This window comes from Tubulanus polymorphus, chromosome 2 (assembly GCF_964204645.1).
Source record: "Tubulanus polymorphus chromosome 2, tnTubPoly1.2, whole genome shotgun sequence".
Taxonomy (NCBI): Eukaryota; Metazoa; Nemertea; class Palaeonemertea; order Tubulaniformes; family Tubulanidae; genus Tubulanus; species Tubulanus polymorphus.
Genome location: NC_134026.1, coordinates 21372362 through 21385354, shown reverse-complemented (window position 1 = coordinate 21385354; position 12993 = coordinate 21372362). Strand labels below are relative to the sequence as shown.

Here is a 12993-nt window from a genome sequence, read left to right as displayed (position 1 = left end):
ATAGGAATTTTATCATTTCTAATGCTCAGCAATGATTCGACGGTTATCGAACACTCGGGAATAAATAAAGTACAAAAAAATGCAGGTCCCCCTTCACCCAAAAAATTGCTCCTCTCATCGCTAACCCCTGGCACGTGCATTTTCGTTGTCGTATAACACGCTAGATGGCGCCGTTGAAACAAACGCTATGACCAATCAGCGTTATCCGATGCCGTCACGTGACTACTTGTTTGGAAAAGCTGAAAAAGTAAAACAACCTCCATGCTGCTTAATTACTGAAAATTACGAGTAAATACTGTCGAATTTCGGGGGCTTTACGCAAATATTGTCGTTTGACAACCTTCGCACGTCTTTCCGAAATACCAGGTCTTTGTAATTATTCACTAGTCCAGCGCACAGACTGCTGTAAACTCGTGAAAATGATGTCGAACAACGAACAATTCGATTCCAATTCTACAACAGTAGTCGTGGACGGACAGATAGTGTTGGGGGACGAGGAGATCCCAGCCGCTATGGAGGAGGAAGAAGAAATTGATGGGGGTACCGATTTGTCGAACAAGCCGCTGCGAATAATGCGCAAGGCGAAACGACCGTCGCGCATGACTCGTAGCTTGAGTACGGGCGATGACCCGGCTATCAACGGTGAGGTGGCGGACGTGCTCGGTAATCTGCACGGAATCAAGCCGCAGCCTTTTAGCAAAAATAGCCGCAAATCGCGAAACGGCAGAGGACGCGGTTTACCGAAAAAAGGTATTACTCACCTACAGTAAAACATCCAATTCAAATCAATGAATCTTAATTGTATCCATAAATGTCCATAAACTGGAGATAACATAGTTACTTAATTACTGTATGTGGGTGTAGCAAAAGCAGAATGCTTGCCGTTTATATTGGGATCGAGGTCTAACTATAATTTAGGTCACTTTTCCCCTATATGGCGCTAGTATAATAAAGGTTATTGTACCAGTAGCGGTACTAGGGTTATGGTTAGGTTGTACATAACCATTATTGACCCCTAAGCCGAGTGGGGGGTTTTCACATTATGTTAGGCCTACCTCATAGCAAAGTTGTTGCTCCTCATGACATGTTTCGTGTTGAGTTTCCATATCATTGGTTTACTGCATACGTTCACCAGGGGGCGTTGAACAACAAAATAACATGGAATTCCATATATCGGTACTCACGCATATTTTGTCATCACAATCAATTTCAAATCTGCAGCTTGTGACATGCTCCATGATTTTGGTGAGTTTCAAGGTCATTAGCTTCCGTTACATGTTACAGGCCTATCTGGTATGGCTTCATATTGTGGAGTGGTATGGTTCATAGGCTTATATATATTGGTACCTACTGGTATGCATAGCATTTTGTAGCCACAATCAATCGCTAAATTGTAGCACATGACTATGATTGTGCTGAGTTTCAAGGTCGTTGACTGCTGTAATTGTTCATTAGGGGGCATTGAATGTTGAAATTGCCGGATTGTCAAGCATATCCCCAAGTGCCAGCAGTAAAACTGTCTCTGGAACCCTAGTTCTTCCTGAAATTCTATTCAATACTTAGTTTTATAATTAGGTGGAGCTGGTGGTAAAGGTGTATGGGGACGACCAGGTTCGGAAATTGGTGTCGACGGCAATACTAATGACGTCAATGACCCGAACTATGACTCCGATTCTCAGGTTTGTCTCCATAGAATTCTTCCATTTCGATATGATATTTACCACAGGTGGCAAATCGTTGACAAAGATGAACAGTGTTAAACGATACTATATATATTGTAACCCTTGCAGGAAGAGGTTACGCTGAAAGAAGTTGAACCCGAATTGAGCGAGGAAGATCTGAAAAAAGTAGTCGAACCGATCATTCAGGAATATTTCGATCACGGTGATACTCAAGAAGTTCTTGTAAGTTCTAAGCCGTGTCAACACCATTGCTTACAAATAGATCGGTTCAAAGGTCTTTCAGAAATTACTAGATTTGGCAGTAAAAATTACCCTGAAAATAGGTTCAGATTGGCGTTGAAAAGCATTGTATTTGAAGGAATCAGTTCAACGATAATGAACCCTGAGACATTTTACTCTGCTCAAGCTATGAAATGACGTAAGCTTTTTTAAAACATTGAAAAAACACAATTTTGTATAAAACTATCCATGGAGCTTTGTCAATGTACTACGCATGCTTGCATACGCAGTCATTTATCCCAAAACATGGGAGCTGGTATTTTCAACATTTAAAAAATCTTACTTAATTGGATTACATACGCAGATCTGAACTTATTTCAATCTATGAAATGACTTGTTTTAGTTTAGTACGGGCATAACAAATTTTTTTCCATAATTCACTCCATTTGTGAAAAGTGGCTGTTGATTCGGCGGATTACATCGACTCTCAATTGTGGTAACTCTGTGTGAAAATTGTTATCTCTCTTTCTAAGGAAACCCTGTACGAATTGGGCATCGGACGATTACGCGTGAAGATTCCGTGTATGGCGATTAGCGTGGCGATGGATAAAAAGGCTCATCACCGCGAAATGATCTCTCGTCTGCTGTCCGACATGTACGGCTGTTACTTAGGAATGGACGAAATGACGCTTAGCTTCAATCAGCTGTTGGCCGATTTACCCGAGTTGACGCTGGATATTCCCGATGCGCCAATGGTATGTTCGCATCGACATTTACCCGTTCACCGCCAATTAGCGATCGAAATTCCTGGGCTTTGTCACTTAGAGAACTGTAAATATTTCACTACATAGAGTTCATAATCAGAAAAGAATCTTTTAAACCAAAATTCACAGCAATTTTCTGAGAGAAGAGTCTGTCTACTGTAAGTTGCGAAACATAGTTTCAATGGAATGATGATGAAATTGCGACTTAATTTTACAGATGGTCGGCCAGTTCTTGGCTCGTGCTATCGCTGACGATTGTCTCCCTCCGAAATATGTACAGAATTATTCCGGTAAACCGGACTGTGAACACGGAAAGTAAGTGATATTTCAACTTCATGTTATAAATGCTTATAGTTAGGTCCTACTAGACTTCCGATGTTTCTGTCCTTTTAAAAAGAGTAAGCTGATTGAGAAGATATCAATTCTAATTGTCGTTCAATGTATTATCACTCTTTCGCTTGCCGTAGATGTTATTTTTCGTCATTTCTTGTGAAAAAAATTCGTAGAAATGGAATATTGATTATTTTGAATGAATCCTATTTCAGAGCTGCCTTGCACAAAGCATTTGTGCTGTTGAACATGAAGCATGGAATCGTGCGTTTAGACAATGTATGGGGAGTTGGTGGCGGTGAACGGCCAGTTAAATCACTTATCAAAAAGGTAGATTAACTCAACAGCTCTGTGTTGTTTCAAATGATCCTCCTGTTCACTCGCCATCAGTCCCAGCCATATTAACTTGAACCTTATAAAAGTCAACTGATCACATAGTCAGGTTGGCCACGTACCTTGAAATCATCAGGGAAAAGTCAGGGACTTATCTTTTCTTTTAAAATGTCAGGGAATAATTAGGGGATTTTATTTTTTAAGATAGAATAGGGAAATTTGTTGAAATTGCTAGATCACTCATAAAATCAAGCAGTCTACTCTATGTTTTACATATTTGACTGTGATTAAGAATCCAATGTACATGTCGGTGTATAATCAGGGAAAAATCTGAGAAAAGCATGTCAAAGAAAATACAAGTAGCCATCCTGTTACTATCAGAACTCTCTTGCTATTGAGGGGGAAATACTAAAACATCTGCTGAATTATGTTCGAAATTCTGTGAATCGTACCTGTAACTGTGATGGAAACCTACAGAATTGGACTCAAGTCATGCTATCGGATCGATCAGCTAATCTTGTAATAATAACACTGGTAATTGTTTTTCCAGATGGTTTTATTATTGAAAGAGTATTTATCATCCGGTGATATTGCTGAGGCAACGAGATGTCTTCAAGAACTCGACGTGCCTCATTTCCATCACGAACTTGTTTACGAGGTAAGATATAAATCAGAAAAGAAACCAGGGAAAAACCTGTATAAGGATACCAATTCGTGCACGCAGGAGGACATAAGATGATGATGTGATTTTTTCAGGCTATCGTGATGGTTATTGAAGATTCTTCTGACCGCGCAGCTGAAATGATGACCAAGCTGCTCAAATCTCTCTGTGATGCTGTTATCATTACGCCAAACCAAATGAGACAGGTGAGACTTCAAAAAGTGTCTCTTTTAGTTGTCACTTTTGTAGATTCATCAGGACTGAGCACCGATAACGCGTCAGCTATGGGGATCTCTGTTGTCATCCTAGCGTCCGCCTACTTCTGCTTTTAAATCGCTACTAGCCGACAGAAATTATCAGACCAAGTAGAAAGTTGGGACGCGTGATCATTGGGCTAAGGCCTAAAACAACGTAGAGCCAATAAATAGATGAATAAAGTATATTGAAGTTAATGAAACACTAAGGAGCTCTATCAGCCGATCGGCTGCTTGTTGTTATGATATACATATACCAGTAATTACATCTAAAAAGTGTAAGGTTAAAATTTCCTTTCATCGTCAGTACATGTCAAACTCGCTCCCACCAGCCCCTGGCCTCACGACACGTGATTTTATTACTGGCCCTGTTGCGCATAACGTTATATAGCGATTCGCGAAATACTTCCATGTTCGGTAAAACGCACGCTGGTTGGTCCATTTAACGGGAATTCCAGCAGAAGCCTAATGTTGTTTGTTACAAGCGCTGTGATTGGTACGACCGGATTCTGGTCGGCTAGTAACGACTCATGAGGTCAAGAGGTTCGGGGAACGACTATAGCTCAGTGGGTTCGAATCCCTTGACGGGTGAAGGTGCAGTACACATATATATATCTATGTATCATCTATTCAGGGAACATGGAGAGTATACAATGCAATGCCTGAAATCTGTTTGGATGTTCCTGCTGCATATCCGTTATTAGATAAAATAGTCACCGTGTTGTACGAGAATGGAATCGTAGATGATAAAACCTATAAAGACCTTCCATCTCGGTAAGTTCTGTTTTATATTTCAACCTTCAGCATCGCGTGTAATAACATGTAATGTCTTGACATATCTGATACTTGATTGAAATTGGGATCTGACCCGAAATTATTTGGTAAAACTGGGCAACTGTTGAAGAGTCAGTTTTATGTCTGGATCCAGTTCGTTCGTCTCGATTTTTTGCATCCCGCATAAAGAATTCAGAGTTGCCACTTCTCCGGATTTCTCTGGAATTCCGGATTTAAAAAAAATCCAATTTCATTTTCGGGAGAAGTCAAATAACCACAAAAGAAAACATCGCGAAAAAAATAAAATCAATTCGGGATTCGACCCTAAACATCAAAACGTGAGGGCTCCGTAGAGGGTTCGAAAAAGCCGTATTGTGCTGCCACGTAGTGGCAACAACCCCGCAGTACACGATTAAACCAAGATGACGCGACGATCGAAATCGACTGACGCTTCGTTTGTTTTTGGCTCTGGTTTATATATGAGGTGTATTTGACGGAACCAATCGCTATTTGAAAAAATGATCTATAGGCGGTAATGAAAATGAGGCCTATAACGCGTATTGCACCAGAATGCATCTCCTGGCGTTCTAATTTCAAAAATTTTTACAGACCCCCGACTTATTTTCTGGATTTTTAGCTTCACATAAGTGGCAACTCTGAGAATTAAGCAAATCTTGTCTTGATAATACTTGAGACTGATCCTAAGTTGTATATAGTTCGTAAAGCATGATTCGTCATTCGTAGAAAATATGGATGAATCTTAATTGAATCTTAGAAAAAATTCGGACATCATTATGAATGTACGCCTTGGATCCCCGCTTGATTGACACAGACGACTGCACAGTCCTCATAAAAAATAACTTATTAAATTCGAAAGATTCGAAACTAACCCCGGGAAGTTTCCGAATGTGTTTCAATGTAACAGTTGATCGTTAACGATAAGTTTCTCGCTACTTTTTCGTTTCAGCGGACGTAAACGATTCATGTCGGAGGGTGACGGCGGTCGCGTCAAAGAGAACAGCCTCAGTTAAACAGCACGAGGAGAAAACGAGTCTTCTCACTCGTTTTTACCCGAAACAAACACATCATCATCAGACTCCGATAAACAAAATGCAACAGTTGCAGTTATATTGACGATGCATCGTCGGCGAACTGGTTTCGTCGGCGGAGATCGCGACACAGTTTATTTTCGTTATGAATTTGCCTATTCACACACGTTCTTTCACGCAATCTTGTTTGTGTTAATTCTACTCTTTGTGGTTTTTTTTTGAGTTGTGCGCGAAGATTCGGTAGTCTCGAGTCCAGAATAGAAAGGTCAAGTTCTGTCTGTGCCGGAAGTGACAGTTTCTATTGCGATGATTTGATTATCGAATATTCGAGAAATTTTATTTTAACCGAGACCATTGTTAAAACCCGCTCTTCTTGAATTTACTTTACTCCAAGTTTACCGTAGAAAATCTGTATAGTGTAGTCGTATGTGATATTCACAAATTCTGGAAAGATGCAGCTGAATGTAGACCATACTGTTTCTGTGCATGGTGGTAAAAACATTGTACGTAGTGTACGCAAACCTGCCGAATTTTCATGATTATTTCTTAATGACAAGAATTAGTAAAGGTTTTTCTGAGGATCTTGCTTCGAACTACCTATTTATTTGTATATTTTCCTCTTTTTTCATCGTACATGTGTATTTCGGAGATATGTTTCCGAAAACATTCAAACTTGTTAGTTAGTGAAAGCGCTGGTAGTCCCACGTGCACATAGGATGTAAAACCTTCCGTGATAATCAAAAGTTTCATGTTTGTCGATAGTTTTCAAAAACAAATTAGGCAGCTCACAAATTTACGATTATTTTTTCCTTCAAATGACGCAATTCGGAACATTCTTGTTAAGACTTTTTCGATTCATCAAGAGCTGAACTAGATGTGTTTGACATGGGTAAAAATGTTTAATAAGGAGAGCATCTTAATAATACATTGTATATAGTTACAGTCGTTTACGTCACATGCTGGCTTTGGTGTAAGTGAAGCAGTATTTACAATCAAATGAACATAATCTTAATTCCTTCTGAATTTATGTATCATTTTTGAGTTGCATGGAACACAGAAAAAAAGTAGCCTGCTGCTTTCTCGGTGCCGGGTAACTGATTTGGTGAATATGAACAACTTCTGAACACTAAAAAGCATGACAAATTGTCCGTATAAACTGCATATTAAGACTCCCTAGTAGATTTTTCTACCTGGTGTTTGTTTTTCATTACTGGGTAAATAAGAAAACTTTTTTTTTTCGAATTTAATTGAAATATGTAGAAGCAAGTACTTTTAGCATTGATAAGTCCTTGTCATTTAACTAATGTTTCAAATTTTTATCCTCACCAAATTACATTCTACCCGTGCCAATTCGAGTTTGGCAGCAGGGGCCAGTTCCACACTCATGGCTTAGATTTAAGACCAGACCAAGATCATGGTTGCATGGCCAATTTCATAAGTTAAGACCAGTCTCAGATATTTTTTTTTTCCCGAGTCACGACTGTGGAACTGCCCCCCAGGTGACTTTCATTTATGAATTTTGGACGGTTCTTTTTTTTTCATGTAAAAACGTTTTAAACTTGTAAATATACTTATTGAAAATTAATAAGATTATACTATATGATTATATATTCGTTCTATTATATGCTAATATCACTAGGGGTATTTGTGTAAATAACAGCGAATGATGTGCTGCCGGTGAAAGTTAAAACAAACACCGCTTGACATGGTTGAAATGTGCTGTATAGATATAATTGCAACATCTATATAAAATTCAAGTCCCTTGTTCACAGTTATGAGTAACACTGTTAACTGATCTTAACTAATACGGGGTCCCTACGCAATCTGTATTCCTTAAAAGATGCTTGAAAACTTGAACGATTTACGAGGAGCCCAAAGTAATTAGAATATGAAACTGATGCAAGCACTTCCTCGAAATTTGAAATTTTCTCGTTTAAAACTCCTTCAGAACTCTCCATATATCCAGGAATGACTGATCTGTAGGATCCTGTATTATTAAGAATTACAGCTAAGTCATAACTGTGAATCCCGGGTCGATTATGTGCTATCATCCGTTCACATTTTAGTTGCGTGTTTTGCTCTTAGAGAAAATAAGTATAAGAACTGTTGTTTATCGGTGAAAATATAATAATACTTCCACCATCTCTTTTCAATTGGCTGTCTCGAGAAATACGTTTTATAAAAAAATAAAGGTCTACGAATCAAACCCGCGAATACCAACATTCTAGTTGCGTTAGCACTTTTAATCAAGAGATTCATAATCAGGAAAGAAATATCGTCGTTACGTGTATTAGCTCTATGCAAATTTGGACTTAGTTTGGAAATGGTTGTTACTTGACTTTCATGAGGTTTTGGTGGAATGAATACCAGTTTTACAGATGTGGGTATTAAGAAGTCAGTTTGTATACACGTCAATATTTGTGAATTCGTGTTACAAGAAATGTGCGACTATTTTCAAAATGATTAGCGCGAAGCCATGATGTTCTTGCTTTCAATAAGGGTTCCTGAGAATATCCGAATCGGTGCATTCTGAGCCATCCCTTTATGAGGCGAGGTCAAGAGTGCACTCTTGGTTTTTAATCCCCATCATATTGAGTCTAGAAGGTAAACAACCTGTAGAGGGGCTGTGATTTTCATTCTGTGTTCATGAAAGCGAAAAGTACATAAATATCGGAGCAGTTTGATAAAGTTCAATAGAATGCTGTTAGAATATTTACTAAACGGCACGAAAAAAAAATAAAAATAAATTCGAAAAGGCAAATGGTTGGGTGTGAATTCGTAATTACAGGCAATGATGTATAAGGGTATAGAGATATTTGCTGCTATTTGGTTTTGTGATTGTTTTTATTGTTATCCGGTTAAACAGATATGTATAACGCGTGTGAGGCTCTTATTTAGAATGTTTAAAAGATATGTGCTACTGGTTTTGAAATGTGAAGTACTTTTTGGGGGATGTATTTTGAATTATTGTTTGCTTGGTTATTTTCGGTCGGTTCCGCAGTTGTGTGTTAAACGATTGAAAATTAACTCTGAATATTCAGAATCAAACTTCCCACATCGTTGGAACTGTGACCAGAATTATTGTTTTACTGTTTGGTTTATGTTCCATAACATTGGGCTGTAAGATTCACGGGCAGTAAATTTTCATGTGATGGTTGTGTACTGAAAGTTGATAACAAAATTAAGTTTGAAATCAATCAGTAGTTCATTATTTTTTTTTTCAAACTGAGTTAATACATCTTACTTCTGCGATGCCTTCGATATGGATAAACCGATTTCGAGAAGAATTTTGCGATGTTTGATAATGGTTATGGGTTTGTTCGGGTAAATCCCAACGTTTGTGAATTGTCATTTTCAGTCACATGAATTATGTTTCCAGTTTTGTTGTCGAAACATGTTTGGTTTCATCTTATAATGAATAATTGCTTTAATTAAAACAGACTTGGTACGGAATACATAAATCGGAATGTAATTGAACACCCTGAATTTGGGTAAAACTTGTACAGATTTTGATTCCAATAAATTTGGTATATGTGGGAAAAATATCAGTTTGACTTTTCTTCGTTAGTGGATTACTCTACTCCTCTTTAAAGCTTCTTATTGTGTCTAATGCTATAGACAGTTATGCGTTTGAAAAATCAATGAATGATCACTATAGCAGCAGCTCATGACTACTAATTTTAATCATTTCTATACATGTCTGTGCAAAGGATAACTGTATAAGCTGTTTTCCTTTTTCAATTCAGTTTTTGTAAATATTTACTTGAATTTTGTCACACTGAGGTCTGTTTTTATTTGTAGAAGCTAATTACTGCTTTGTAACAGTATTTAGTCTATCTACATGTATACATCATTAATGTAAGTGCTGAGTAATACTGGCGGCTTTCAATTCATTAATACAACAAATTTCATCAATGATAAAATAGCATCCTCTTATCAGGACCATTTCTCCCAGTTGCAAGCAAATCAAACATACGCTGCTCTGGCGACTGGGTACCAGTACCTTACATTATCCAACAACAACTGCTGAGCTGTTGTCTGTGAAATCAAGTGCAAGCTCATTAGCGTCTTATTCATTTTCGATTAAGAAGACAAATGATCCACTTGTTTCTCTTTGTAAAAATGTGTCCGTGAATGCGTTCAGAATCAATTTCATTTGTGAAGGCATGAAGATGAATCCTTTGCATTTAGTCAATATCCCTGGTTAATTAATGCCTACATCTAATTATGTCAGGGCCATGGAAGCATTTTTTTATTGCCGCGGCCAGTTGCCGATTTTTGTCAGGTTCTTATATGTTGCTGCAGCGAATTTACTTCAATTTCGTAACAAACAAAAAAACGTCATTCAATAAATTATTGCCACTGCAGTTCCAATGCCACTGTAATTACTAAGCCCAACTTACTTTGAGATGGCCCTGTTGACCGTCTCTTTTCCTTTATGCTTTCGACTAGTTCATTTCTATCCTCACAGCGATTGTATCCTTCATTTCAATTGCATCTATGTACATGTACATTTCCCATTTTCTGAATCTCAAAGTGATGTCCTGGTAATGAATACTGTACCATCTCAACTACGAGTAAATGAAAGTCTAGTGCACGAAGCAGATGAAAGACCAGCAAGAGAACAACTACGATCAGTTAATGTTAATGTTTTTTATTCTAATTATTTTCATAATACACATGTACACAGGAAAGATGAAATCCAGCACTGGAATTTGCAATCTTTTAAAGTAGATTTTCCGATACAATCAACGAATGAAAATAGAAAAAGGAATAATCGAAACGTAAAATTTAATGAAGACAATTCGTTCTTCATAATCTCCACAACAAAAAATAATTGCGTTTTTCTGTAAATTTTCACTCAGATCAGCACAAATCAAATTTGTCTTATTCATCAATACCTGTTATTTTCATAGAAATTTGGCAGTAATCGGCAAGTATGAAGAAATTCAAAATCATTTTTGGTGCTCTTTTACAAAACAAAAAAACCAAATGGTCAAGAAAGACTGAAGTGCAACCTTTTAAGAACAATCTGTATATTTGTTGGCAATAGTTGTTATATCCAGCAGGAAATCAATCATATATTTTCAATTTGGTGCATTATATTCGAAAGATCATTACATCGAGTTTGTTATAGAATCTGATTTCACTGTTATGTGCCCAGTTGACAATCTTTTTCTTTAGGCTAAAATAAAAGGATACCCTGTTTCTCCTAATCGGCAGAGTTATTTTGTAAACTGCAGTAAACTGATTTGTAATCAGTTCATTGCTATAACTGCCAGGTGTGTAAATGGTTAGCTTGACCATGATATTAAAAAGAAAGTATTGTAGAGATAGGTGGCCAGCTGGATCAACGTTTACGCTCAGTAAAAACAAGGAACAAGGTATCAATATTTTAGCCTAATCTTTACGTTTGTCCAGCGATGATTAAAATGAATTTCTGATTATGTACCCATACACGTATTTGCGATGTAACAACTACATTTTTATATAATACACATCGATATATATATATATTTATGTATATAGTTTCTCATAGTTTTATTGTATGAAAATGGTCCCAAACGCAGAAAAATTCATTCAAATAACGTGACACAGATCAGTTACGTTGACTACCAGTATATGTGCTATGAAATGCGAGCCCAGAAACTAACATTATTTCGAGCAAGAATATTTTTCTCCAGAATATCATAGTAAGCAGTAAAGCCAATGACAGACGAGCGGAATCTATTCGGCAAATAGATTTTCCCAAATCCCATGTAGTTTGTCAAAATCGGCAATTGCTAATTTTGCTCTAAATTCAGCGAAAAAATACAGATATACCTGAATCATGTGCTCATTTGATCGGCGATTTTATCATTCCAAACTTTGATCTCCCTAATTCAATCGCAGGTAAATTATATTGCGCATGATTTGCCGATGAAACTGGCCCGTCTGTCACAAGCTTAAGTTCGAACACTTTTATTACACTATTCTATTTGTTCAATTTGTTTGGCCTGTTTTTGATGGTTATTTTAGCGGGGGACACTATTGAGCAAATCGCTTTGCAAACCAGTCTAAATATATGCAATTATCAATACATCAATACATTTTTTACAAACGCATTAATTGCAGTGTTCCCCGCTTTAACGATAACCTGAATCCAGTTATACTGTTCTATATAAATTTACTTAATGAAAGTTAAAAGTGCAAGGGTAGATCCAATGGGAGGGTACAGGGTGTGCACCTCCTCTTAAAAAAGTTGCCCTGAAATTGTACAGGAAAATGAAAAATAATGAACTAGATTCATAAGCTTGTTCTCTGTTTTTCCAAAAATGAGTTAATGCTTTACGGTGAGTTTTTTTTTGGGTGCCCTTTTAACTCAATGATATGCCCTATTTTGGGGGTACACCCTCCCTAAACCAGACTCTAGACTCACCCTTAAAGTGTAAAATACTACAATATCCTGTGGACATATCCATAGATATCCTACATGTTACCTTGTCTAGCATTTTACAACTTTTGAGCAACCGGCACTTCAAAAAAGTTAGAACTAGAATATTTTTGCTGCACTCTGGATGCAAACAGCAGATCTGCTGCCGCTTTTCCTTCCTTTGAATTAGAAATCATGATCGAATATGTCATACAGAACTCAATATTCACTTATATAACTGGAATTTGGAACCAGCCCATGCAATAAAATTATACAAACAGAAATTCAGAAATCTTAACACTGGATGGAATCACTAACAATATACAGTACATGTACATTAAATCAAGATCTGGATAATGTCTGCACAAAATCAATCCAACGATGAATAGTTATTATTCATATAATTTGTAGCGATACTACTTCTCAATGAAATAATCAAGATAATATACATCGTACTGTATGTACTTAAAGACGCGTCATCTACTTCAGATGGGGCCTAAAAAGGTGGATCCAGG

The 12993-nt window shown here is 37.3% G+C and overlaps 1 protein-coding gene across 1 annotated transcript; it reads left to right on the top strand.

Moving 5' to 3' along the window:
• The first annotated feature begins 231 nt into the window (after positions 1–231).
• On the top strand, positions 232–9609 carry LOC141898603 (programmed cell death protein 4-like). The gene is made up of 10 exons (XM_074784595.1): positions 232–750; positions 1576–1679; positions 1791–1904; positions 2435–2656; positions 2883–2980; positions 3211–3325; positions 3879–3986; positions 4085–4195; positions 4878–5017; positions 5985–9609. Exons 1-10 carry the CDS (start codon positions 420–422, stop codon positions 6046–6048), a joined length of 1407 nt encoding a protein of 468 aa, XP_074640696.1. The 5' UTR covers positions 232–419; the 3' UTR covers positions 6049–9609.
• Positions 9610–12993: the final 3384 nt, after the last annotated feature.